General features: G+C 41.4%; 2 protein-coding genes across 4 annotated transcripts; one reads left to right on the forward strand and one right to left on the reverse strand.

Annotated features, from left to right (window-relative positions):
• Window positions 1-568: 568 nt before the first annotated feature.
• Window positions 569-17,220, forward strand: FAM151B (family with sequence similarity 151 member B). The gene is given in 7 exon segments (XM_009560304.2): window positions 569-796; window positions 798-819; window positions 4,793-4,958; window positions 6,600-6,817; window positions 8,478-8,613; window positions 11,348-11,508; window positions 15,887-17,220. Coding segments are annotated over 6 exon segments (906 nt in total). The 5' UTR covers window positions 569-586; the 3' UTR covers window positions 11,502-11,508; window positions 15,887-17,220.
• A 217-nt stretch (window positions 17,221-17,437) lies between these two features.
• On the reverse strand, window positions 17,438-27,546 carry ANKRD34B (ankyrin repeat domain 34B). 3 transcript variants are annotated; one of them, XM_054054619.1, is made up of 2 exons: window positions 27,499-27,546; window positions 17,438-22,928 (listed from the first exon to the last, which is right to left on the reverse strand). In XM_054054619.1, exon 2 carries the CDS (start codon window positions 22,854-22,856, stop codon window positions 21,300-21,302), a length of 1,557 nt encoding a protein of 518 aa, XP_053910594.1. In that variant the 5' UTR covers window positions 22,857-22,928; window positions 27,499-27,546; the 3' UTR covers window positions 17,438-21,299. The 3 variants fall into 3 exon arrangements, with proteins under 3 accessions (XP_053910594.1, XP_053910592.1, XP_053910593.1); XM_054054617.1 differs by lacking the exon at window positions 27,499-27,546 and adding an exon at window positions 27,074-27,492; XM_054054618.1 differs by lacking the exon at window positions 27,499-27,546 and adding an exon at window positions 24,474-26,865.
• Window positions 27,547-27,789: the final 243 nt, after the last annotated feature.

The following is a 27,789-nucleotide window of genomic DNA, read 5'->3' on the forward strand; positions in this document are numbered from 1 at the left end:
AGGTTTAGGCTGGATATCAGGAAAAAAATTCTTCACGGAAAGGGTCATTTGGCACTGGAACAGTCTGCCCAGGGAGGTGGTGGAGTCACCATCCCTGAAGGTGTTTAAGGCATGGGTGGATGCTGTGCTGAGGGTCATGGATTAGGGAGTGTTGGGAATGGTTGGACTTGATGATCCAATGGGTCCTTTCCAACCTCGTGATTCTATGATTCACACACAAGCACACCTCATACACGCACAGTCCTGTACACACCGCCCACACACAACACACATGCCATAAACACACCCATACACTCACCCCCACCTCATTCACACATCCCCCACCTCTCCCCACACTGGCCCACACTCGCTGCCCCTGTGCACACCACAGCCCCACCCCCCCCCCGCTCTCACACACCCACCTCCCACGCACACTCATACAGACACACACTCAGTCACTCACAGCCGCACACGCTCTCCTCACACTCCCACACACTCCCCTTTCCTCCCCTCACGCTCGCCCCTGCACACCCCTCCCCGCGCGCGGGGCGGGGTCAGCGCTGGGGGTGGGGTCAGCGCTGAGGGCGGGGCGAGGCCATGGCGGGCAATGCGAGGGGGGAGCGTGGCGGGTCGGGGTCGATGCGGGGCTCGGTGGGTGCGGCGGGGCTGCCCGGGGCCGGGGTGCCCCGGGTCGGAGCGGTCGCTGAGCGCCCCGGCAGGCCCCCAGGACGCCGCGTGCCCGTCCCCGCGGTGCCGCCGCCCCGCAGCGAGGGACGCGGCCGCCGTACGCTGGTTCCACGCCGCCAACAGCTTTGCCCCGAACCGTCCGAGCCGCCCGCAGTGAGTGCGGGGGGGACAGGGCGGACTGGGGACACCGTTCTGGGGAGCTCGAAGAAGGGAGGGTGAGGCGGTTTGGGGTGGGTGTCCCGTTTTCAGTACCGGCTGGGGGGTGGTGTGATTGAGAGCGGCCCTGCAGAGAAGGACTTGGGGGTGCTGGTCGATGAGAGGCTCGACATGAGCCAGCAGCGTGCGCTCATAGCCCAGGAGGCCAACAGTATCCTGGGCTGCATCAAAAGGAGCGTGGCCAGCAGGGTGAGGGAGGGGATTCTGCCTCTCTGTTCCTCTCTTGTGAGACCTCATCTGGAATATTGTGTCCAGTTCTGGAAACTTCAACATAAGAAGGATATGGAACTGTTGGAACAGGTCCAGAGGAGGCTACAAGGATGATCCGAGGGCTGGAGCACCTTGCGTACGAGAACAGGCAGAGAGAGTTTGGCTTAGTTCAGTCTGGAGAAGAGAAGACTCGGAGGAGATCTTATAGCGACCTTCCAGTACCTGAAGGGGCTACAAGAAAGTTGGGGAGGGACTGTTCCTTCCAAAGCGATTAAGTATTTAAGTGCCTATGTCAGGCTGCTGTATTATGCACATACAATGGAAGAAGCTGTAGATTGCGTTGCCATTTTAGAGGAGACCATTCAGAACCCAATCTTACACATGCTTATTTTATCCCAAAGTAGTTTCTATCTTCCCAAACAATTCCACAGTTTATGTACTTTAATTTTCCTTAGGGCGTGTCAAGGTTCAAGGGAACAAGAACAATCTGGGACGAAAACTGTCAGGCCTGCTCTCATCAGATGGGGACTGCAGGAAAGTAGAAGAGCTAGACAGTCCTCATGAAATCCTGAAGCTGCTAATAGATTTGGTTAGTATTTTGTTAAAATACACATCGTGAGTCCTTATGGGAGCAAGAAAACTGTTGCAGTACCTGAAGGGGCTACAAGAAGGCTGGGGAGGGGACTGTTCACAAAGGCTTGTGGTGATAGGACCAGGGGCAATGGCTATAAACTGGAGAGCGGCAGATTTAGACTGGACATAAGAAGGAATTTCTTCATGATGGGAGTGGTGAGGCACTGGCACAGTTGCCCAGAGCAGTGGTGGCTACCCCATTCCTGGAGATGTTCAAGGCCAGGTTGGATGGGCCTTGGGCAGCCTGATCTAGTGGGATGTCCCTGTCCACAGCAGGGGGGTTGGAAGTAGATGATCTTTAAGGTCCCTTCCAACCCAAACTATTCTATGATAACGGGATGTGGGGGACAAGAGATAGTCACCATTAAACTCCATGGAATATTTTTTATTTAAGCTAGAATTGACTTTCATCCTTAAGCTTTTTTATTTAATTTTTATTAATTTTAAAATTATCATCCATCCATCCATCCATCCATCCATCCATCCATCTCCACCTATCTCTGCACTCCTGGATAAAAAGTTTAATCCAAGTAACTGTATTTTTTGGCAGTTAGACAGAATATCCCTCTGGTAGCATATTCTCTTTCAGACAGTGTTTTTCCAGATACTGTTCATTCTTTGGAGGTGATAATGTCTTGCGTGAAGTGTTATCTGTGCTGAACAGATGTGTCGTCTTCTGGATCTTTGAGAGGATGCAGAAAACAATTGCCTGAATAAATCTTTAAGCCATGTAGGTGAAATATCACTGACTGGATGGGTGGCTTCCTTGTTACAAACTTGTTAATTACTGACATAATGGGGATCGTCTTTTTATATTAAGTTGTATAAAATGCATAATTTTGAAAAGGATTATATTTCTAGAATAGAGGTAAATGGACAATATTTGTGTTATTCTGCCTTGCTTGTTATCCAGCGGGAAGAAGGGTGGTGCGACTTTAGATGAGAATCAAAGGTCCAAAAAGAAAAGGAGGGATTTGATGCAAGAAATAGTTACTACTACAGAAAGTGGAATATTTTCAATTTAAGCTAAAGTAGAGTTAAATTTCAGCTAAGCAATTGTGGGTTTGAAAGACAGAAAGGCCCTCTGATACCATGTTTTCTTTCAGACAGTGTTTTTGCAGACACTGTTCATTCTTTGGAGATGAGAACATCTTGTGTGAAGTATGATCTGTGCTGAACAGATCTCTCTTCTTCTGCAGTCACCTCTGCTTGCAGCCTCTCCCCATCTCAAATGCAGGTTCAGACAGAGAGCAGCTCCAAAGCTCCCAATTAGCAAGAGATTTGACAGTTGTGTAGTTCATAATAACATTAAAATTAGTCCTTGGAAAGGAATGGATATGCATAAAGTTTCTGGGAGAATTTATCCAGGTGCTTGTAAGTGGGAAATCCATTCTGTCCCAGCTCTGCGCTGGCTGCACGTGTTGGATGGAGATCGCTCCCTCGTGTTGCCCAGGCCTTACAAAGGGTGCTTGCTTTCTAAAACTCCAAAATGAGCCTTAGGGAGTTTATTTGCCAGCATTTTTGGTATCGCATGGTTCTGTAGGCGGGGTGGTGTTGGGCTGACAGTTGCACCGAGTGATCTTAGAGGTCTTTTCCAACCTTTGTGATACTGTGATTCCATGATTCTGGTTTTACACACCCAAGCAAAACTTATCTGGAACATTGTTCAGTGGAACACAAAAGTGTCTGCCACAGGTAGAGCCAGTTTCTCTTCTGTTGTTGAACTGAGGTCAGACTGCGGGGTCCCGGCTGTGGCCAGGCTGCCTCTGTTCCCTACCCTCATGGTGGGTCACCCTTCCCAGACGGCTGGCACGTCTGCAGATCATAGAATCATAGAATGGTCTGGGTTGGAAGGAATCTTAAAGGTGATGCAGTTCCAACCCCCGCTGCGATAGGCAGGGACATGTCCCACCACACCAGGCTGCCCAAGGCCACATCCAGCCTGGCCTTGAACACCTCCAGGAATGGGGCAGCCACAACTTCCCTGGGCAACCTGTGCCAGTGTCACACCCTCATTGTGAAGAATTTATTCCTAATGTCTAATATAAATCTTCCCTGTTCCAATCTAAAGCCATTCCCCCTCATCCTGTCACTACAGGACCTTGTAAAAACTCCCCAACTTTCTTGCAGGCCCCCTTCAGGTACTGGAAGGTTGCTATAAGGTCTCCTTGGAGCCTTCTCTTCTCCAGTGCCAACTATCTCAGCCTGTCCTTATAGCAGTGGTGCTCCAGACCTCTGATCATCTTCATGGACGTCCTCTGGGCTCCTTCCAACAGTTCCGTATCTTTTTTAGGTTGAAGATGCCAGAAATGGACACAGGACTCTAGGTGGAGTCTCACAAGAGCAGAGCATAAGGGGAGAAGCTCCTGGGAAGCTGTCACAGGTCTGGAGCTGGCATTGCCACTGTGCCTGCCTGTTGAGCAGCATCCACAGTGCTGTGAGGGCAGGTGCTTGGGAAAGCTTTGCAGGGCTGTCCTCAAAAACCTGTGCAGTCCTTCTGAAACAGTGAAGGATTCCCATGTGGTTTTGAACCTACGGGGATGAATCATCTTCTGGGTCTTTTTAGGGTGGTTTGAAATTGTGTAAGGTTGTAGCATGCTGTGTAATATTTCTTGGATTCTGTGGGACAGTTTTGTTACTGCTTTTCCTCCTTGTTTTATGTAAGATCATTAAAGTATTTCACATTATTTATGAGCAATTTATTTCAGTGAATTTTAATTAAATTGATGTAAATATTGGGGAAATACGCAATTAATTTGTTTAATTTTATATGTAATTTACTTTTTACTGAGTGTGTAATTATTATTTTTTATTAGTTTATTTTTACATTAGTTTGAGTAACTTTATATTGAATTCTCTGCAAAATTGGTAGCAATGTGCAAGCTACTCTGAAGTGCCCCAAAAAGTGCTGTGTTGCTTCACAGACAGTAGCTCACACTGGGTGATCTTTGTGGAGTAACTGTTCACAGTCCAACATAGAAAGACTTGCTCTGTAATTTGACTTCGAAGCAGGTGCTGAGACTGTTGGATTTGCTTCTGTTAGAGAATTCATTTTCTGAATCAACAGGTGATGTTCACATGATAGAAGCAGATGTTCTTCTTCGTGGTGGCAAGGGAGGAAGTGAAGACCCTATCATGGCTCATCCACCTGAAACAGACAGTGACATCACATTGGAGGAATGGCTAAACGAGATCATCCACACAGATAAAGGCATCAAGCTGGATTTTAAGAGGTATCTCAAATCAAAAAGATTTTTATATTCTTTGCATTCTGACTAATTAACAGTTTTACTTGTAGTCTTAACTGTCTTTTGGTGATGGTAGACCAAAATTTTTCTTCTTGTGTGATTCAGTATGATGCATTCCTGCATAAACCAAAAATGCCATGAAATATAATCAGTGTTACTAAATGCATTGCGAAAGTGAATGTTGTGAAATTATTTTAAGCTACAAATAATGATTTCATATTCAGTCAGTTTGTTCCTGAGTTGCTATTGAGCACAGTTTTCCTACCAGGAAAACTGAAATCATAGTGCCAGAGAGACCTGGGCAGACTGGAGAAGTGGGGCTGTGAGAACCTCATGAGGTTCAACAAGGTCCTACACCTGGGTCGGGGCAGTCCCTGGTTTCGGTACACGATGGGGGATGATGTGATTGAGAGCTCCCCTACAGAGAAGGACTTGGGGGTGCTGGTCGATGAGAAGCTCAATGTGAGCCGGCAACATGCATTCGCAGCCCAGAAGGCCAACTGTATCCTGGGCTTCATCAAAAGAAACGTGGCCAGCAGGGCGTGGGAAGTGATTCTGCCCCTCTTTTCCTCTCTTGTGAGACCTCCTCTGGAGTATTGTGTCCAGTTCTAGAATCCTCGACGTAAGAAGGATATGGAACTGTTGGAATGGGTCTGGGGCAGGGCTACAAAGATGATCAGAGGGCTGGAGCACCTCCCATATGAGAACAGGCTGAGAGAGTTGGGCTTGTTCAGCCTGGAGAAGAGAAGGCTTCAAGGAGATCTTATAGAGACCTTCCAGTACCTGAAGGGGCTACAGGAAAGCTGGGGAGGGACTGTTCACAAAGGCTTGTGGTGATAGGACCAGGGGCAATGGTAAAGGGGTATTTCTAGACGTAAGGAGCAATTTCTTCACCCAGAGAGTGGTGAGGCCCTGGCACAGTTACCCAGGGAAGTTGTGGCTGCCCCATCCCTGGAGGTGTTAAAGGCCAGGTTGGATGGGGCCTTGGTCTAGGGGGATGTCCCTGTCCATGGCAGGGGGGTTGGAAGTAGATGATCTTTAGGGTCCCTTCCAAACTAATCTGTTCTATGATTCTATGAAAATGTGATTTGTACCTGTTGTTCAGTGCGATGCAGTCGCAGTTTTCCTGTGAAAGTTCATGAGAATACAAAAGCTGTGGGCCTTACCTCTTAAAAGTGCTGCTAAGGCTGAGAGAGATTACTTTCACTCTTTGAGTAGTATATAAACTTAAGGGACATGTGTAAATAGAATAAATATACTTAAATTCATTGTAGCGTTTGTGCCTTTTCAGCCCAGTAGTCTGAAATAAACAAAATCGTTGAAGCCTGCAGTGGCTTTCTTTATTAAAATCCTTCACAACCATTCAGTAACATCCAAGTCTTAGCAGTTCAGGAGTTAGCAAAGCCATGAGCTGAGAGCTGTGAAGCAGTTCATACTGGACAGCAGAGAGGCAAGAGGCGTACAGTACTTCACACCAACCATAATAATCACCTCATGGTAGAAAGGATTCTTGGCATTTGCTCTCTTGGCTTACAAGAACATTTTCATTAAGTAACCCGTCTGTAGATGTACTGTACATTTCCATCAGTAAGGTGTCTCATCTCACCCGTGTTGTTATTGGTACAGCCTAGAAGCTGTACGGCCTTCCATGGAGCTTCTTGAACGCATGAGGCAGCATTTGAGGCGACCTATTTGGATCAACGCAGATATCCTAGAAGGACCTAATGGAAGTAATGCAGTAGTGGATGCAAAAGGGTTTCTCGACACTGTCACTTCATTTTTCCCAGATGCAACCTTATCACTGGGATGGACAACTGGCTGGCATCCTGACAAACAGAATAAAGGTAAAGACAAAATTTTATGCTTTAGTGGCACAGTCTGTTTTCCTCAAATTCATTCTGCAATTGATTCAAAATAAGCTGTATGCTATCTTCTTACTTTCAAAATAATAGTGAATATAAAAAGAATTATTTCCTTTGCTCACATATATTTGATAGTATGTCATATAGCAATTAGGTCAGTGTTTCTTTTGCAACAGAACTGTATGAAAACCTGATAGCTTTTTTGTTAAAATAAGCTATTTTGTTGTTCAATTCATTCTGACATGCAGAGGAATTTTGGGGGACAAATGGCTTAAGCTTTGTTTCAGATAGTCTGCTCCCTGAATCCTAGGAGAACTGGTTTGGGAATCTGAATTCTGGCACGTTTCCTGAAAAAAATAGATGACCTGGAAATTTAAAACCCTATCCGTGTGCTTTCACAATAGACAATTGAAATAAAAGTGTAGGTCAACATTGTTTTTAACATTTCGTTTCTGTTCAATAATTGAATTTTTGCAACACGTTTTACAGTCAGCCATTATTTTAGGGTTCTTTTCATGGGCTTCCTCTCATAATCCTCTTAGCTGTTTGTTAAGGTGTTTTAATCCACTGCACATGCGTTTGTGTGCTGTCAATGTAGCCTCCACCGATATCGTCTGTGATAACAACAGCAAAATTATCCACTGTTCCAATTATTAATTATTAGTTAGCAAGTTTTAGTGTTGTGTTATGAGGGTTTTGTTGTATGTTATACAGTAATTTTATTAAACTGCATAGCACTTTCTCCGAAATGCTGTAAAAAGTTACGAAAACTTGTATTGGAAATACTGTACTGCATAACCTTTGTTAATAAAAGTATCTTATCTGCATTCTAAATTTCAGTTTATGGTGATGCCACTTAAATGTATACTGTTATACATCAGAAAAACAGCTTTTTTGACTCTTTACAATTAAAAGTTGCTGTCCAAGAAAACCATTTTTTTAAGATTAAGATTGTTAAGATTTGCTTTTGGTGCTTTTTCGGTCTTTCCAGTCACCACATTTCACATCAGTAATTGAGAAAAAAGTCATTACCTGTCGGTTCTGACCGATTTTCCTAGCCTGCAAGAAGTGTAAGAACAGTTAAATATCACTTAAAATAGCTCTAGCTCTTGTAAAAATCTCAATGACAGGCAGTTCAAGTGTTTGAGGTTGCCCAATTTTAGCATTTTTAAGCACAAAATATTTTTTTTGTCCTACTGGATTCATTCAGGTTTTTTTTCCTAAATTTTTCATAATATTTTTGTTTTTCAAGGGCCAGTGTCAAATTAAAACTAGGCAATATTGAAGTCATTAGTGGCAAGGTTAAAGGGCAGAGGTAAAGTTTCCTGGACATTAAAAAAAATCTCACAACTTATAGCTGTATTTGAAATAACTCTGCAGTTACTTGAAATAAAAATTTTCAAAGTAAGTTTATTTTCCACTTTAGTGTTGTTTTTCTTCTCTGAGGTAATGACATCTTTTGTTCATAATCATTGGATGAATCATGTGATGAATCATTTTAGAATCATGTGATTTTCACAGAATCTATATTTGCTCCAGTTTTGACTTGCAACCTAACCATTCTATAAATAATTGTGTCTTTTTTCTTGATAGAGATCGTATTTGTGAAGAATTCTTTTTAATAAAATGCTCTTTACTGTAGGCTATGATTGGACAATGGTGAAAGAAATGGCTCAGATATGCAGTACGCTTTCCCAGCCTGTAACTTTCCCCGTGAGAGCAGCATTAGTTCGACAGTCAATATCTGAGCTGTGTTGGTTAATGCAGCAGTCGGATAGGTGAGTTTGAGGGCCTCTTTTCTTAGCTGTCTTTACTATAAAAGCATGCATTTGTTTGTATTAAATATGACACGTTTGTGTGTACATTGGAAATGGTTTTTCTTTTAGTTTTATCCCTTCAATTCTTTAATTCCTTAAGCTCTTAAGTCCTTTTGTCATACAGAAGTGGTTACTATTCATTTCTTTAAAATAATAAAATTCTCAAAGCCTCTTTCATTATCTGCAATAACCAGTTTTAAGTCTTGCATAGGTTTGTAATCTAGTTCCATGCAAAAATTTTGTGAGCGTGATATAGTTAAATAGACTGAGTTTGAAGTTGCAATTCAGAATTAATTCAACTTAAATATTTATATCTTATTTAATTTTTAATTGGATTCAGTATTTATATTTTCAGTAGTAATATCACTTAAAAACATCAAAGGTGACTTTTAGGTTGAAAGTCAGTGAGTTTGCTATGAAGCTAATTAGTCTTGCTTAGGTACGTGAGTTTCAAGACACTGACTAAAATTTGCTTCTAAACATTTTTCTTATAAGCCTGTAACAATTTCATTAAAACATTTATATTTAGACATCATAGAATAAAACCTTCTTCATACATATTGCCATTTACTCCTCTTTTTCACCTACTCTGACTGCCTGCATTTTAATAAAGTTGTGCCTTTAAGTACCAACCAAGGTCAAAGCTCAAGACAGAAAATTTAAGACAGTCATCTGTCAGGAAAATTTCTGAGTAATTTGAGAGAAAGTGCTGCTATTCTCATTTACAGTGGAGAGTAGAATTTACAGTGAAATTAGAATTAAACATTTTTAACTGGGATTATTATTTCAAAATGTTGTTATGTTAAGAACATGCCTTGAGAATTGTGCCATTCTCTAATATATCTTATCAGATACAAGCATCAGTCCCACTGGCATATCAGGATTTTCTCTTTTACCTCAGAACAAAAATCCTGATTTTTGTAGTGGCATGGTTAGGAGACAGAAATTCCTGAGCCAGTTTTGCTGACGTGCAGCTAAATTCTGATTTACCTGTATTTTAGATGGATACATTTTTAATAAACAAAGTGCAATATGAAGTATTTGTCATGTAGAGATTGTGGAGGGTAGTGCTTTTAACTTTAAAGGACACTTCAAAATTTTTACTTTTTTAAGAAAAGTTATAATAAAGCCTGTGCAGTTAATGAGAAAAGTGTATGTGATACAGTACAGAAGTTACATTCAGTTAATCAGATGGCATCACTACACATCACTTACGTAACAAAACACAGAGTATAAAAATCAATTACAACTGTAATTGCCTCCTATTCTGTGTTATAGTTTGCTGCTTGTAACTATTTATCACTTTGTCAAACTTCAGCTGCTCAGCCTGGTAAACTTCTTTTGTGGATATCTGCCTATTTTTTTATTTTATTTCTTGTTAGGTTTGGCAGAACAATTTATGCAAGAACCAGGCTACAGATAAATTGTTCTGGGTGCTGTAGGATTGTCCATCTGAACAATTTTGCTCTTCTCCTTGGGAAGTTCTAGCAAGTTTAGCTTGATCAGCAAGAATTTGAAGATTTGATGAGCCATATTGTGTGACTTAACTCTATAATGAGGGAAAAAAAGTGCCAGAGAAATAAACCTCTGCAAATTTTAGTTTGGCCCCGGTCCTGCCCCCACAAGCCTTTATGAATTAGCCCCCCTCCAGCTTTCCTGTAGCCCCTTCAGGTACTGAAAGGTCTCTATAAGATCTCCTTGAAGCCTTCTCTTCTCCAGGCTGAACAAGCCCAACTCTCTCAGCCTGTTCTCATATGGGAGGTGCTCCAGCCCTCTGATCATCTTTGTAGCCCTGCCCCAGACCCATTCCAACAGTTCCATATCCTTCTTATGTTGAGGATTCCAGAACTGGACACAATACTCCAGAGGAGGTCTCACAAGAGAGGAAAAGAGGGGCAGAATCACTTCCCACGCCCTGCTGGCCACGTTTCTTTTGATGAAGCCCAGGATACAGTTGGCCTTCTGGGCTGCGAGTGCATGTTGCCGGCTCACATTGAGCTTCTCATCGACCAGCACCCCCAAGTCCTTCTCTGTAGGGGAGCTCTCAATCACATCATCCCCCATCGTGTACCGAAACCAGGGATGGCCCCGACCCAGGTGCAGGACCTTACAGTTAGCCTAGTTTAACCTCATGAGGTTCTCACAGCCCCATTTCTCTAGTCTGTCCAGGTCTCTCTGGATGACATCCTGTCCTTCCAGTGTGGCAACACCACCACTCAGCTTGGCGTCATCTGCAAACTCGCTGAGGGTGCACTCAATCTCGCTGTCAATATCATTGATAAAGGTATTGAACAGCACTGGTCCCAGTACAGACCCCTGAGGGACACCACTTGTCAGGGATATCTGTCTGGACTTTGAGCCATTGACCACTACTCTCTGAATACGACCATCCAACAGTTTCTGGGTAGAGGGTAATGACTTGGCTGGATGTGGAGGAGTGAGAAGGGCAGGGATGTGTAAAACTTCTAAATTCTGGTAGTTCATAAATTGTGGTTGCTGAACTTGGAAATGTAAAGGAGATTAGGGGGTTGGTATTTGACTTCATTCCTAGAATTAAGATATCATAGTCCTGAATATTTTCAGGAGCTTATTAGTACAATTTCTTTCTATCTTACATGCTTTATCGTAAGATAATAATATATTCTTTTTTTATCTTTTTATCTTTCTCTCCTTTTTTCCCTCCTTTTATATATAGATACAGCCTCACTGTTTGGACAGGAAATGAAGATCTATATTCTGTGGAAGATTTGCTTTACATCCGAGAAAGCTTTGATAAAAGTAGGGTTTATTATGACATCTTAGAGCCGCAAAATTCCGAATTCAAAAAAGCCATAGGACTAGAATCGTAAATACAAGGTAGGCAGTCTCTGGTCTTATAATACTTAGCCTCTTTAAATATGGAGATTTCTTGTTCAGGGAAATGTATTTTCTTTCCCGAAAGAATTGTATAGAACACAAATGTGTTTGTAGGAGGTTTGTATAGCACTTTATTGAAAGGCTTCTCAAATACAAATTTAATACCTTCATTAATGAGTCAGAATTGTTACTTAATCAGCTTATGTCTGTTCCTCTCATTCGCTTGAGTGTGTGTAGTAAAGGCTACTCTTGTTACCTAAATATTCTAGTACTTCCTGCCAGCAAATGGGAGAATGGTCGCAGTGGGTACTCGAGGACCAAGAAAATTTGCTACTAACTGCTTTTGTGTAAGCCAGAGTCTGTGGGACGCTCAGTCTCTGCGAAAGCCTGTTTTCGCTTTTTGTAGGGGAGGATGAGTCAAAACTGTGAAGTGCAGGGCCATGCAGTTCCAAAAGGGGTGAATTTGTAGCTCATCTCGATACATTCCATTTTTAATGCTTTTGCAATTGATAATGTTCTCACTCTTAGTCAACTAAAGATTCTGTTTGCTAGATGTGAAGAGCAGGGTCTGTGATGCTACACGTTCCAGGGAGAAGGAACAGTTATTTTTACTATTTTATTTTATTAAAACTAATCAGGTTCTCTGCAATGTGGTAGTTGTGCATTCCACACCGTGGTTTGCCTCTGTGCTTTCTGAGCTATCAGCAACATAGTCCTTGGATTGTGAGAAGGCAGAGTTGGAGTTCGAGCTGCACTGCATGAGGTGCTGGGGCACACAGAACCCCCAAAGTGAAAAACAGTCCTGTCCTGTCCACAGAGTACAAAGACGGATTACAGTGAGGTAGATGGAGACAACATCATATGAGCCACGGTTGGTAGCTCTGTCAAGAGTTTTAAACTACATTCTCAATCTAAGAGGAGGTGTATAAAATGTTCTGTCACAGTCTTTCTGAAAGCTAGAGACTCTGACAATGAAATACACATACAGTGATTAGTGCCTACAGCAAAAATCGCACATTTCTGAGATAGTAATTTCCCACATTCTCCTTGATTGTGCATCTTTTTAACTCTCACAATACAGTTTCAAAAATTTCCAAAAATTGAACATCCTTTTGAGAAAAACTAAAATCACTGCAACCTGCTTGCAGGAAGGGTCTGAGACTGACCTATTTCATTTCAGGCATATTTGGGTCTCTTGCTTCTGCAGCCCTTAAAATGAATGCAGGTACTGAAATCAGTGCAGATTGAGACACAAGCTGTGTATTGTTGTCTTTCGCCAAACATTACGATTTTTTTTTTTCACAATGACAGAGGACATTTTGATTTCCAATTCAAACCTAGTTCTGTGCAGAGACATTACTCTGGCATCTTCTTGCCCTCATTTTGCCATTCCTCTCACACCCATAACTGTCTTTAACTTTGATGTTTTACTCACGTTGGACAAGCTGTTGGTACTAAAGAGTTAATTACAGCAAATTTTTTTGTTCTTACAATTTTTTTTTTATGATAGTAGTACAGGTGGGTTAGAAAAGTTAGCTATATCTATTAATCCTAGATCTTGAAATATGGCAATTGCATGCAGTCATTAAAATCCGAGATGCCTGGTTATTACCTATGATCCTTTGCCAGGTTAGTCTAATAATTGGATTTACATTATTGAAGGGTAGAGCTTTCATTTTTGTCACCTACTAAAATGCAGTTGGGTAAAATTAGGAAGTATCTTCCCAAATAAGGAAAAAACCTATCTAATTGTACCTGGAATAGTTAAACAGAGTATTGAATTTGATTTGCACAGTCAGTTAGTATGAATGCTGATAATCACCAAAAGGTCAGGTTTGGCAGTGTGATTCCTTTTAATGAATTGGGAGAAACTTTGCTTTTCAGTTCACTGTGACAGCTTGTTCTGATTTGAACAGATTTAACCTCTCATTCTTTACTGCATCTCTTTCTCTGAGCTTTGTGCACACACTTTGTTATACATGGGAGGAGAGAATAACTGTTTCCTAACTGTTCATAACCATGGGGGATTTCTTAAATACTTCAAAGACCCTTTTCTAACCCAGATCATTTTAACTAAAACCGATTCAGGAGCTGTTGTGAACAGGCATGCTAGCAGATCTGATACCATTATATCCTTTTCTGCATGATGACCCTACCTCCCCTTCAGGGAATCACCAAAGCTCAGCCTAAACCAAAGTTATAGACATTGCTTTGAATCTACAGTACATACAATAAATCAGTAGGAGTCAGTATGGTTCAGCAGGTTTTATTTTCTGGGATATTCTGTTGAACAAGAAGTACTTAGGGGAAGTTGGGTAGCTTTTGGAATCAAATGCAGCATTAGCTTTCTTTTCACAATGACAGAAGATACTTTTATTTCCAATTCAAACCTAGTTCTGTGCAGAGACATTGCTCTGGCATCTTCTTGTCCTCATTTTGCCATTCCTCTCACACCTATAAATGTCTTTAACTTTGATGTTTTACTCAACATTGGCCAAGCTGTTGGTACTAAAGAGTTAATTACAGCAAATTGCAGCATAGCTGCCTTAGGCAAAACGAAAGGAGCAGGTGTCTGAATAACAGAATTTGCTTTTGAGGGTATGAATGAAAAGGCTTGAGGACACATCACTGTAGCCATGCTCGTTTATTGAATGAAAGGTGCCATTATGAGCACTGGCTTTTTCTAATTATTTCTATTGAACACATTACTAGTTCTAGACTTAGTCTAGATTTATTTTCAAGATATTATTGGTCATCCAGGAGCAGCAATACTTTCTGGCCATACATTTACTTCTAATAGATTTAAACACAAGAGTGTCTAGGTGTCTTTCTGTTCACAGTTTATATAAACTTTTATGACTGGAACAGTCTCCTCCATCTGTTTCATTTCCTTCTTGCAGGCAGTTATATTTATTGACTTAGAAGTTAGGCCTTTTTGCATCCACATCAACAAACTTTTTTGTTCTTTAGAAACCTTTTCCCACTTACCAATTTCCACCTGAAGTACTACGATTTGTTAAAACTGGTTAAACTATTAAGTGAAGAACATTATTAGCAATTGCCAGAAGCATTTTTAAGGGAGCAAACCATGGAAGAATTATCACTGAGTAATACATGTGGATATGAATAAACAGGGATATTCAGGTAAAATTAAAAGAAGACATGACCTGTCTTACCAAAAAAATTATTTCAGCTGACAAGACATGTAAAACCAGATTTTAAAAAGTGCTAGAAATGAGTTCTACATAGTATTCTTGCAGTGACAGAAGGGTTTGACTACGTGGTGGATTTGATTGTTCTGTATGGATTATTCTATGTATCTGAATTTCTGTATGTATTCCTTTTTACCCCCTGGTTCTCTGTTAATTTCCTGTGAAATAGTTTATGTTTTTTTATGTCGGTCTGGTCTGGCGTGCACATAAATACATTAGTTCAAATCAGTTTTTCTATTTTCATGCCATTGTACAAATTCTCTTCTTCTAAAATAAGATAGGTTAACTGTGGGGCTGGCAATAAGATAATGAAGGTGAGATGAATAACATTCTGTTGGAAACAGGGTACTGTGGCAGGTCTATGTTACTCTAGCTGTTGCTGCTTTATTGTTTTGGGGTTTTTTTACTTTCTGTCAGTGATCTATTCCTTCTGCTTAAGACTTTGTTTAGGAGGTGTGAATTCTGCCACCTCTTTGTGGAATCATTTTCTCTATCGGTGTTGCTTTGTGTCTGTTGACATTTTCGAGCCAGTTTTTGAGGCTTGATTGTCCTTGTTACATGATGAATCTGGTTGACTTTAGAGGTATTAAGTATTGTCCAGGATGTCCATGACAAGTCGTGTCCCTCAGGGGTCTGTCAGTGCTGCTTAATACCTGTATCAGTGATATAGAGAGCGAGATCGAGTGCACCCTCAGTGAGTTGACACCAAACTGAGTGGTGCGGTTGCCACACCAGAAGGACGGAGTGTTACAGAAGAGAATTGACGTCATTACTCCGGCAGTATGCTCAATGATATCCTGAAGTAACCTGTAAGTACACTGATGAAAGCAAAACAGAAGCTGATTTTCTGAGGTTTGTATTGTTTAAATGTGCTGTGGAAAAAAAGAAAGTGCTCCCAAAGACACTTTTTTTGAAAGCCCAATTTCATCTTCAGCATTCATTTGCAGAATTATTCAGTTTTGGCCTACTCTGACTGCAAACCTGCCCAGTCTTTTACTTCAGTTAAAATCTTCAAATTAATGCCTTTTATGTTTTCCTTATCAGCCACCTGCCATTTGCTAATATTACTACAGAATTATTTCTGCACTGTCCATTAAACCATATTTAATGTTAGAGTCTGTGCACTGTAAGGCTTTCACTTGTGATTTTTACTGTGTTTTGTGTAGATGCTGAAGAATTTGGTTCCAGCACCAGATGTGTGTTGTCTTTCTCACATCAGCAGTATCTCTGCAATTGCACCAGGAAGCTGTATTTGAACATTCCAAGTTCCCTTGTGCAGAGCGAAGTTTGTATAAACCTCAGCTTATGCAGCCCACTGTCAGGAATTTATGTTCTTGATGATGAAGAAGACAGAGCTAGGAGCCTAATTGTGATTCCTCTCATTGTTACCTTGTTCAATTGTTCAAATTAATTGTAGTAGCAGAAAAAAAATTTGCTTATGCAAATTCATAATCTCAATGGGGATCTGGTAGAATTAAAATGTGTTTTTAAAAGGTGTTTTCATTATTGTATTCTTAAAATGTATGCAAAGGTCAAGTTGGTATTTTAAAATTCACCAGCTTTTGAGAGAGAAGGCCGTAACTCCTGCTGTCTGTGGCTTGTGAAAGTGATCAAAATTGCTAAATGATTCCTTCGTGGGAAAACATACAGGAATTACAGTTCATCAGCATGCATCTGCATCTGGATTTCAGAAATTTGGGAATAAACTGGACTGTATGCGATTCTAAAGCAATGCCTTCACTGTTCAGTTTAAGATCATAGTATGTTGTTTAAATAGTATGTTGTTTAAATGTTTTGTCTTGCCTGGGACAATAGCTCTGGATTATTGTTAACGCCGCAGCGTGGTGCTGGCACAAGAGATGCTGTCTTTATGAATTAATTCAAAATAGTGGTTTTGACGTCGTGTTAATAACTCTGAGATCTCTGGTGCCTACTTCAGCGTTGAACTTTTAACACCTTGGCTTCCTGAACCCCCACTTAGATGAGCTGTGTGGCTAAGGCAAGGCCTGCGTTCTGCTGGGGGTTGGACGATACCTCCAGAGGTTGCTTTCTGCCCAGGTGTTCTTATGATTTAATGAGACATTTCACTTGCTGCATCGTACGTACTACCACAGAGGATTAGTACAGATGCAAAGGGAATTGTAAGTAACTCTTCTGTAATTCCTGTAGTTTGGTTATTGCAAGCTTAACTTTCATCTTTGTTGAGCTTTAACAGATACTTACAAGGAATTTTTTTAAGTAAAGAATTTCCACGAAGTAACTTGACTGCTCCTGTCCTTGGTTCTGTTGTCCATTCTGTACCAGCAAAAAGAAGCAGGCTTATGTTTTAATTGTGTGAAATGCTAAAGCCAGGGACATTCCTAGGGGGTCTGCACTTTCTTCCAACCAGCTTACAAGCATTGTCAACCAAGGAAATGCCTGTCTCAGGTAACAGGTCTCCTTCCTTGAAGGACAGGAGTTTTGCAGGAATTTTGCATACATTTTAAAATAAAGTCAACCTGTGCAAAGGGGTGTAAGACCAGTGGTCTGTTAAGAAGGATTAATAGCTGGGGGATTTATCAGGACAAATAGTAAAAAAAATTGGAATTTTATCGAGTGTTTATGTCCAGGTTGGGTGGGACTTTGAGCACCCTGATCCAGTGGGAGATGTCTCTGCCCATGGCAGGGGGTGGAACTGGGTGGGCTTTGAGGTATCTTCCAACCCAAACCGTTCTGGGATTCTATTATTCCTAAGATATATCGTTATCAAACCTGACCTTAGAGGTATTGCAGCGCCAGTAGTACTTCAAGGTGAAAATATGTGGCTGGGTAGTACTGGGAAATATTTCAAAACAAACATTCTTCCCTCTAATTATGTATACATTGTTAATGTTTTTAGTAGGATGGGTACTTGTGACACCTTTCTATAGCAAGCCAGTCTCATTACATGAGCAAAATAGCCAAGTAGTGGAATAATGTTTTACTTCTGTAAAAATCCATTTGTTTATAAACACCCAATTTTAGTTGGAAAGTTAATTAGTTGTACTGCATAACAGACGCAGAAAGAGGAAGATCTTGTTAAGTATTGTTGAAAAAAAAAAAAAGCAATTTAATGGCTTAGGTTACTGTTTTTCTTATGTAGCTGCATCAAGTTACGGCAATATCTTTTGGAAGTGCCACATAATTGTAAAAGACAAAAATCAAAGCAAAGAAACTCCAAGTGCCTTTCTTCGTAAAGCAAAAAGAAAAAGTGCAGGGAAGGATATTTTGAAAACTGTACTTCCAACAGCACAGCTTAGACACAACCTTGAAAACTTTTTATAGTGTTCCTGTGTAGCAGCAGCTTGCTGCCCTTAGAAGTCTTGAACCAAAAGTAAAGAAAAATGTTTTCACCTTTCTAAACTTATCACGTAGATGCAAAATCAGTAATCTTGGCAGCAGTGTGCTTTACTGAAAGCTGTCCAGCTGAAAATGGATCCATCTTGAACCTCGTGGACTGAAAGGCAGGCATCCCTCAGCCACCTGGCGTAGACATGCCTTAATAAAGTGACTTTGGTAGTGACTCAGCGTCTCCTAAGTGGTAAATAAAAAGATGTGTATTTCCATATTCCCTGAACACGGGGAAAAATAACTTTTATTTATGCATCATAACAACATCGAGAGAACAAAACTGAACTGTTTTTCCACTGAAGGTCACTTATAACACTGAAGCAACAATAAATGTTACTGTTAACCTTTCACATTTCTTCTGCATCCAAATTAAGCACAAAATACTGGCAACAGTACAGAATACATCACTTTTCGAGACATTTGCCATTTTCTTCTATTGTTTGCGCACTTTATAAAAAATTTATTTCAGTTGAGGGAGCAGTAATCCCATGTATGTCTGTAATTTTCAAATGAATGCCGCAGAAATCAGGCTTTATACCATGAGCAAAGGTACTAGTTAGAACACCTGATATGTTAGTTGATTTTTCTGAAAAAGAATTTGTACTTTTCTGAAAGATAATTTTTAACTTCAAATACTTAGCTTCATTATGAGGTCAGCAGACTACAAATTGCTGTTTTCACTTAAAATACCATAAAAACATTTGAAAGGTATATTGTTTCTGTATGTGATGTTTGTAGGGACCAATTTGTACCCAGTCAATAACTTAATAATGATATATGTTGTATCACATAACTTTCTGACATAAAAGTTGTCCATGTAATTGTTGTTCTACCTGGTATATCCAGATGCTGATCCAGCACTATCTCATGAAGTAAGAGGCAGAACCTGAATGGAGCCAAACACTACATCACATTCACTGTGTTTCCACCAGTATTTAATAGCTCTTAAAATGTACATAGCCTCACTTTTGGAACTTTCTTATTTTTTGATGTTTAATGTGCGAACTCATACATTGTGGGGTTTTTCTTGTTTGTGTATGTGCGGAGACTAGAGTTTGCCAGACAATCCGTAAATGACCGAGCATCTTTCCGTGGATGAACAGTCAATTTCTAATTCAAAAACCTAACATTTTTATGATCAGTACTGATTGCTTTGGATGGGTGAGAAACTGCACACGTTTGATGATCATTACCTGAGTAAATCACATTTGATGGCGCAGTGCATGCCATGGGCCTTCCTAGCTGTTTCCAGAATGTTGCACATCCCAGGCTAGCAGAGCTGTGACAGGAGGAGGGCAAAGAACACCACAGCTTTCAGGAACCTTATTTTGTGGTGAATTATTAATTTTGGCAATGGCAATACAGATTTGCATCTTTGCTTATTCTTGCTACCTTTCAGAGCCTGGACAGAGAATCAACAGTAACATCATCTTGCCTTCCAGCGGTTATCACTTGAGGCAGGAGAGATTTTGTTCAATATTGATTTCGAGATTTAAATTTGTGATTTCAGATCAGTGCTTGATGTACAGCCCTGTTGTATAAACATGCAAACCATTCTCCTTTACCTTCCAGTGTCAAACACACCCTTCCTCAAAATATTCATATTTTGAACTTTTGGACAGTTTTATGGTTTTAGATATAAAGGTATTTACAGAGACTGTGTGTTTATCATCCACTGGATATTGTCTTCTGCTAAGGGCAGAGATAAATAACATTACAGTTCTTTGTCAGGCAACATCAAACTGGGTGAATTTTGACTGAAGCTCAAGAAGACAGTACCCTCTGCATTTTCAGAAAAAGAAGTATTTCAATATACAGAAATTCACATTACACAGACATTATTTCAATACAACTGATTTCTGTAAATTATGACAAAACAGAACACAATTAAGCATTTCTCAGTCTTCAGAGGATGAGTTATAAAGTGCCAGAAATCAAGCATCTGTGGAATATGCACAAAGACAAGGTAGTTTTTTTATTGAATTGCAGAACACTAAATGGGAAGGAAAACCAGGCTCTAGATACAGATACTTAAAAATAGGCAACAGCACAGAGGCAAAGTCATGTTTCTCATCTGTAAGAAATTCAGTCCTCTGCTCTAAATTAGGCAAAAGGACTACCATCTTCCAGGTGAATAGTGTAGCTAAGAGATTTTTTTTTTATGTCTATCTGAGCTCTTCCTTGCTCCCAAGTGTGTGTGACAAGTATCCTCATTGAGCTAGACAGTGTTTAGATGTGTCTCACCATCTATATCCTGTCTTGAAAAGAAATCCAGGCCTGTGACTGAGGAGTTTGCGCGTGATCTGGCAGTCTAGATTTTGGGGAGTGTGGAACTACAGGAAGGAATGAACCCTGGTTTAGATACAGCCTCTGCCTCCCCCCCCCCCCCCCCTTCCTCTTTTTAAGAGTGTTCTGGAAATCGAATAGCTTGAGAAGCCCACTGACACTGCAAGCAGGCTTTTGGTTATTTCACATGAGATTCCTTGGAACTTCTTGCTCACTGTGCTGGCTTCTTGGCTCAGCTTCCAGGCATGGTGTGCTGAGCATGAGCTCTTCAGTGCTCTGCATATCATGTTGACTTCCAGTGGGCAGCAGGGCATCTAAAGCAGGTTCCCAGTCTTTAGCTGGAATTCCCAGGACATAGCTGTGCGTGCAACCCGGGTCTGCAACATGAGTACTATTGACTAGGTGTGTTGTCTGTTTACGTGCAGTAAAGCCAGTGGCGCCCAGTGACAGCTTGCTACTGACCGCCCATAGCGCACACTGCTTGTGCCTGGGATTGCTGGATATTGCAGTCCAGCTGATGTCCAGTATCACAACCAGGTTCCCAAATTCCACGTGTTCTGCCTTTCCAGGTGGAGAAAGTACACCTTTGGGGAAGCCTTGGAGGGCTAGTGGTCCCAAACTAACATGAAAACTGCAGTGCTTACCACCCTTTGCAGATTCACCCTGTCACAGGTGAAGCTTCAGTGCTGAAGCTGAAAACATGATGAAAAGAGTGTAAGACATATTCCTCAGTGTGCAGAGAGCAGCAGACACACAGAGTTAAGCATGTATCTTCATGTAGTCTCTAAGCTACTTAAATTAGCAGAGCGCCTTCCAAAGCAGAGCGCCTGATGTCACATCTCTCTTGTGGTGTGTATCATTACAATCGGATAGTGCAGTCCATATGTACATATTGTAAAGATTCTATAACCTATTAACCCCCTGTTAAAAATTCACTAATTGCTTTATCTGCTCCGTCTGTAGGGACTGCCTTCTTAGTAGTGTTTTTGTGGTTTTGATCTCTCTAGGGAAAGGAGGTGCTGCTGGTATTAAGTGGTTTTGACCACAAGAAATCATCCCAGAAACCCTGTTTATGAAAGTAATATCTGGAATTGAGGGGTGAGGATTCACATTCAGTGGTGGAAGAAAACCTGGTCTTGTCTGAGCAACATGATCCAACAATAAGGCTCCTGAACCCCGTCTTTGTAGAGAAGTTTGATTTCTCCTGCTCAAGGCAACTGGAGGCATGTTCTCCGGTATTTCTTTAGAACCTGATAACGAAGAGTGAGAGGGAGAAAGAATGTTTTTCTTTGCCATCACTGACTTGCTGTCTTCTGCAGTAGCAGGACTTACACTAGTAGTTAACTGAGAATCAGAGCTGTAGTGATTTGCTCCTGAATTTCTTTTCTGGCTAATGCTGCTGAGGTTTGAAATGAAGCCGATGTGTCCTGAACTGGCATCTTTACCCATGTGAATCCCACTGGGGTTATCTTTCTCTTCATCAAAAGGAGCCTGAAAGTTTATCTCATCATAGGATAATTTTCTTGATCCGGCTTGATCAAAGGTTTTCAGAAAATGAGCAGTGTCTTTTATGTCAATACTTTGGTGCCTGGTGATGAATCTCTTTGATAAGGCAAGGCCATTGATTTTAAAAGAGATTTCTTCTTCTGGACTAATGTCTTGAAGTTCTCCTTGCAAAGAGACAATTTTATTCTGGTGAAACAGAGATGGAGCGCTCTTTATCCAAGGCTCAGACTGTAACCACTGCGCTTGTGCTAGCTTGGTCCCTACTTTGGTTGAGCTGGATTTTCTTGTTGGTGAAACTGTTTGAGATGAGTTGTCCACGCTTCTTGGATGATCCATCTCTTTAAAGCTGAAGAGTGCTTTTCTAGTTTCACTTGAACTTGAAACAGAGGATAGAGACGTTTTCAGTTCTATTTCTGATGGGGAAGCGCATGCAGTTGGGGAATAGCATTCCTCGAGGTCTGCGGGAATCACGTTTAAGTACTGCTTTGTTTTGTGCCTCCCCGAGGGGGACTTGTCTGTTGTAATGATAATGACTTCTTTCCCTCGCGCCTTGCAGGCATTAAGAAGGACTTTGAGGGTCTGTTTGTCTTCAGAATTTATTGCATACACAAGTGCAGAGCAATTGGAGTGATCTTGCAGGCTTGGGTCAGCTCCGCTTTTCAGGAGCAGAGATACCACTTCTGGTCCTGCTTTTTCTAGACAAGCGTGCATCAAAGCTGTCTTTCCAGATTTGTCCTGTATGTTCGGATCGGCTTTGTTTTCCAGTAGGTATTTAACCATCTTTGTCTTGCTGACACTCTGGGAGTCCACGTGTTTTGTCCTACAAGCAATCATGAGAGGGGTTTCGCCTCTGTCATTGCTCTCGTTGATGTAGGCGCCACCCTCCAGTAGCAGTCTGGTGAGGCGAAGGCGGCTTTGGTAGACTGCTCTTATCAGGGAATTCCCCTCTGGTGACAACTCCACTGCTTCCGTCATCACACTTGTCTCACACCTTCCTGGTGGCTGGAAAGAACAACTGGTTTTCAGAGAAAGTAGAGAGCCTCACCCCTTGAAAAGAAAGGAAAAAAGAGGATTTAACTGTTTGAATAGCTCCTATGAATACCTCAGTACTTGATAAGGGAAAAAAAAGGTATTCCCACCTCCTAGACGTCAAGAAATGCATTAAAAATTAAAGCAATATATGTCTGTGATTATAACATTTCTAGATGCTTAAAGTGTGGCTGACAGGGGCGTTGGCTTTTGGGGATTTTATTCTGGGCTGCTCTCCGTTTTGTCACACTCTGCCAAACAAGCTGCAAGAAAAGCTTAATTGTCCACACTCTAATGGCTTTATACCGACTACACCCAAGTGGCTGTGCTCCAGTTGTACCAATCCTGATTTGCATCAGTGAGAAACAGGAACTGAAGGAATCCTGCAGCATTTGTTTCAGTGATGTGAGATACTGTGTCACATTCACTTATTCTTTCTCACAAAACAACAATGCTGAATGTCTAGAAATTAATGACAAAAAGAAAGTTCATTGGTCTTAGTAAATAAGAAAGGCAAACACAGTAAAATATTTTTTAGCTAAGAAAGTGGTAAATGGCTAGAAAATAAATATTCGTTTCTTTAATAGAAGTAATAACATTTGTGAAAGTACACTATCTTGCTTGTGCTGCTCTGAAAACCTACTAGTCTGGCAGAAACCGCATGAATGAAGTGATACACAACCTGTCCCAATCAGTGCAGGGATGGGGATCATTGGGCTGGAGGAGTCCAGTGCCTGGGCAGACAATATTGGCTCTAAACCAAAAGAAACATCTGATAGCATCAAAGAAAATCTAGAGATTTCACATTAAAAAAAAAAAAAAAAAAAGAAAAAAAAAGCTTAGTCTGGTGTAAGTAATGTAAGGTCTTCTATGGACACCTGCATGCATGCGAAAATAGAATTAAATTATTTTTATCTTTCATGTACTTGTTTACCCCTGTGTAGGGAAAACCTTTAGAGAAAAAAACACACCAATATTTAACAGCTGGCAGAGCAATAGAATTCCAAGACAAGATTAGACAGGGATATGAAAATTACGTTTGTTTCTTTACAGTATGCTGCTAGACAAATAAAAATGTTTAATTAGCTGAACTGCAGAGGAAATTAACAAAGACTTTTTTCTTTACCATTGAAAGCACTAGTAACATCCTGACAAATGGAAGAGAAGTAATTTTGTTCTGTTCTTCAGTAGTGAAGTTTAACTTTTAATTCCAAAATCCAAGGATGGTATCAATGTAGTTTTTTCCAAAAGTCCAAGAAACAAAAAAAGTTAGTTGAAGTACACATGACATTTTGTTATCACAGATCTCTCCTGCCCCCTTTTATTTCACTGCATAGCAGCATGCTCTGCAGCTACAGGCACTTTTAGTAAGCAGTGGCTTTCAGTGGCTTATCAGTCACCATGAGAACAGTTAGTTATGTGGCTCCATCCAGTGCAATGTGTTAATTACCTGTTTTAACAGCTACTCAATACAGTCATTGCTTAGTGAGGTGGTATAATGAAGATCACACATAGCATGTGTTTGGGTAAGATACCTCACAAGATTTTGTATGCCAGACAAACCTGTGGTAGCATCTACTTCTGGGCTTACTGCCCTCACAAAGTCTGTTCATTGTGTGTGCTTGACTGCAGCCCTTTTATGGGAAATGGCGGAGGATGAAAGAGGGCCAGAACTTCTCTCTCCATCCTTTTGAGGGTGAACATCCCAATTGTGATCACTGCTGACAACAGGGGCGCTGCTGTGGTATTATCACCTTCTTTTGACTGCTTGTTGAGGCTCTTTCCTCACACTGTCTTGATAAAACAGTTTTTGAACAGTAAATGCATTGAAATTGCTTTACGGATTCATTCTGTTATACTAAAAGTACATGGTGCAAATCATTGTTAAGAAATTCATATTTTTGACAATTAACACATTCAAGACTATTATAAGAATTTTTATAAAAGCATCCAATTATTTTGTGCATTTAGGTTTCCAGAAACAAAGTAAAGAGAAGTATCTTTTAGATAGCACACGTGCTGGAATACTGATTGTGTTCTCCCTTGGCTTTGACCTACCTGTCATTGAGGATTTTAGATTTCTTTCATATTTATTGAAAGCTCTTCCGATACTTATCTGCATGCTTTACTTAAATGACAGCATATAGCACTTCTTACACAGGTCTTTGCATCTCTAGAAATATGGCCAAAAGAACATTAAACAGGCTTAGAAAGAGAATAATGTTATTTGAAGTCATGCAGCAGGTCAGTGCTAAAAATGAGACTGTTTTTCCAACGTGTGGTCTAATGACTTCAATTGCTAGAATTCCTCTTCACCGTTGACTTTAGCAGGACTGTTAATGTGAGTCAGGACAGAGGAAGCCTTGTCTAGACCAGCACTTAAAGTTAGAAAGTTTAGATGAGATTGTGTTGCCAGAGGTGGCGTGAACCTGTCCTGGAGAAAACCCAGGGTATTTTTGTGCAGGCAAGTCAGCAGTTCCAGTGTGGCTGAGATCTCACTGGGTCTTGTAGGTACAAATACATTTCATTTCAGATACTCAACTAGTTATTATAGCCACAGGCTGGGACTGTCAGGTCTGCAAAGCAGGCTGGCTAATCCCTGAGAGGAGCACAGGCACTGGTGCTGTTAAAGTCCAGCCTCGTTAGTTACAGCTTGATCTACACTTTCACTGAAGGAAGGGGGGCAGGAAAAGTGGGCAGCATGGGAGCAAAGAAAAGTGGAGAAAGAAATACTAATTGGGGAATAAGAATCCACAAATACTTATGAGTCAGACACTGTATAATTAAAAGGAAGTGGTACAGATTTGCAAGCAGAACAGTACCATGCAGAATACATTCCTGAATGCTGGGTGAAGATAACCATAATTTCATCTGGTGAATCTGCTAATTATGGGAGAATACCCTTGGGTCTTTGTCATCCCAAAACTGCTGCTGTGGGTACAAAGGGCAGCTGGACTTTAGTAAGACCCACACTGACACCGGTGGAGTGGAAGTACACATGCTACACCTGGACTGGGTACAACCTGCACCAAGAAAACACAGCTACATATTTTGGAGTGAAAGGCCATGGTTCAGTCAGGTTCCCTAAAAGAGTAAATTACTTGATAATTCATCAGATTGATGCTGAAGAAATTGAGGTTATAAAGCATTCCTAAATATAACTAACTGCCATGTCAGACCCACTGTGTGTGTTACTAACGTGTCAGGACTGACACAGCTGCTTTTCAGCTGTGGCAGTAAGCTTGTGCCAAGATAGCAGTGAAAGAATGAGGAGCTGTGCAACCTGATGTGCGACACAGAGTCATGAACGGGACTTTCAGATCATCCACAAATTTCTGGTGTTCTTGTACAAATAGCATTCCTGGAACACTCTGTCTAGAAAGAGCTTAATTTTTATTTTGAAAAGGCAGTATTGTCCTGGAAAGTGCTCTGAGATGAAGTAGCACAAAGTACCTCGTACTAAGAAAATCAATTTTTGAAGCCTATGCTGATTTGTTTGCAAGAAGTAGACATGCAGCTGTGGATTTGTGCTGGCTCCTGTCCTGAGGTCAGACTGGGAAGTATAAGAGTGAGCACTCAGAGTCCTGTTCTGACACAGGTTGTGCTGCCATGGTAGTGGGAAAAAACACTGAAAGTTTTAGCATTTCTTACTCCCACTCTTGCTTCTTGGTTTGTAAATAGCATTTAATTCCTAGGAGAAGCTCTCACAGTGTTTGTTACATCTAACTGTGTAAATAATCACGAAATTGAGAGGGAAAAAGCTCTTCAATATTGTAATACGTATCTAACATTTTCACTAAGTAAAGGAGTGCTAGGAATAAGTGTTCTTGTAAGGTGTTCCTCGCTTTTTCAATGTGACAGCCAAATTTTCTGCTCTGTGCCTTGGCATTCTCAGAGTCACCGAGACAAGCTTTCACAGGAGTGTTCAGAGAGTCATTCCTGTAAAAGTCATCAATTCTTATCTCCCAAAAAAAAAAAAAAAAAAATATGTGCTTAGACACTTACAGAGCGTAAGCCTTTAAATATTTTAGTGATTCTTCATGCTCACATTAACCCTGCAAATCCTCTCAGCATTAACAAGAATTCCGGTTTCCTACACTGCCGTAAAGACCTTGAAATTTATCGCATACTTTTGAGTTAAAAAAAAAAAAAAATAAAATTACCGTTCTGTCACAGCCAGAACTTTCCCGTCTTCTCCAAAGTTGATGGCACCAAGTCCAGTTTTGGGAACCTTCCCTGTAAAGCTCCCCGGGGAGAAGATCCATCCACGCTGCTTTTCCAGCAAGAGCAGCGGGTTCTCACCCGCCTCCTCTCTCAGGGTCTCCCGTGTCTGCACCTCCAAAGGAAGTTTGGAGAGTTCCAGGTAGCTCGTTTCCCTGGAAGGGTGAATTTATGGCGTTCCCCAGAGCTCTTTCTGTTTCGGAGGCGTTTCCCTCAATAAGCGCAGCCCCCGCACCGCTCAGCATCCTCGCTGCTCGCCCCGCGGCTGTAAAGGGGGGCAAAAACAGGGAGAGGCGGCTTCCTTACGGAGAAATCACAGGGACTGCACCTGGAAAAGGAGGAGAGCGACGGCGCTGGGGGAACTCACCGGGCAGGAGGGTCCGGGAGCGCCGGGACGGAGCCATGGGGAGCGGGGACGGCGGAGGGCGGGGCGGGGCCAAACACACCCCCCTCACACCCCCAAAGCCCAGCACCCCCGATACACCCCCTCGCCAAACCCCAACACCCCTCACAAAACCCCCCACAACCCCTCACAAAAACCTCAGTCCCCCTTTACACCCCCTCAGCCCCCCCCCAAAACCCCCACACCCCTCACATCCCTCACACAAGCCAACACCCCCTTTACACCCCCTCACAAAAACCTCACCCTCCCTCACGC

This window comes from Cuculus canorus, chromosome Z, assembly GCF_017976375.1.
Source record: "Cuculus canorus isolate bCucCan1 chromosome Z, bCucCan1.pri, whole genome shotgun sequence".
NCBI lineage: Eukaryota > Metazoa > Chordata > Aves > Cuculiformes > Cuculidae > Cuculus > Cuculus canorus.